The following is a 711-nucleotide window of genomic DNA, read 5'->3' as shown; positions in this document are numbered from 1 at the left end:
AGCTGAGAAAATGTCGTCTCCTCTCGGTGTGGTGACTCTCATAACAACATTGGGGGACTCAACGATCGTCTCCTCGAAGTACTCGGCTGTGTCAAGAGCTCCCTTGACCTCTAAGCCAGAGATGAGCGAGTTCGTCACAGTTTGGTTCTTGAGGTCATACTTACAGTGAAGTGCGAGGCCGACGTCCGCGGAAGTGACGATCATGTCGTGATGCTGTTGTGAAGACCAATTTTTTTGTGTTAGCTTATATTTGCAAATATCCCGTGCAAAGAACTAATGTTTCATGTGTAATGTTAATGCATTCTGGTGTATCAAACGTGCTCATTACTATTCACAATCCTTGAGATTTTACCTGAATAACAATATTAGTAGAGAAGGCACCGGGTCCCTCTTGTACTACATCACAGTTGATGTCGTTGTAAGGAAGAACAATCTCGAATTCGGTAGAGTTCTTGACATCCATAACGCAGCTGTTGGGTCGGTCCTTCGCGTATACCTTTCCCGTGGAACAAGGTCGAAGTGGAGATCCTGGCCAGCATCTCGGCGCCACGGCACTCCACCGTGACCTGGGAAGTGGTAAGTGGGTAAGGTGATGACGCTTCCAGGGATTTGTTGTTTTTGTCTTCATGACTTAAGTTTCAGTCTTAGACTTTAGGCGATCACATTTCACGGTGCAAGACAAAATATCTATTCAGTTTTCACATCTTAATT

The 711-nt window shown here is 45.3% G+C and overlaps 1 protein-coding gene across 1 annotated transcript in view; it reads right to left on the bottom strand.

Moving 5' to 3' along the window:
- LOC119585560 overlaps nt 1-711 on the bottom strand; it is a 46,697-nt gene that overhangs the window by 4,893 nt on the left and 41,093 nt on the right. Inside the window, 3 exon segments of the mRNA XM_037934177.1 lie at nt 1-213; nt 353-505; nt 507-566. Of these exon segments, the coding sequence (XP_037790105.1) occupies nt 1-213; nt 353-505; nt 507-566 (426 nt within the window).

Source organism: Penaeus monodon, chromosome 20 (genome assembly GCF_015228065.2).
Source record: "Penaeus monodon isolate SGIC_2016 chromosome 20, NSTDA_Pmon_1, whole genome shotgun sequence".
Taxonomy (NCBI): domain Eukaryota; kingdom Metazoa; phylum Arthropoda; class Malacostraca; order Decapoda; family Penaeidae; genus Penaeus; species Penaeus monodon.
This window is presented reverse-complemented; position numbering and strand designations above follow the sequence as displayed.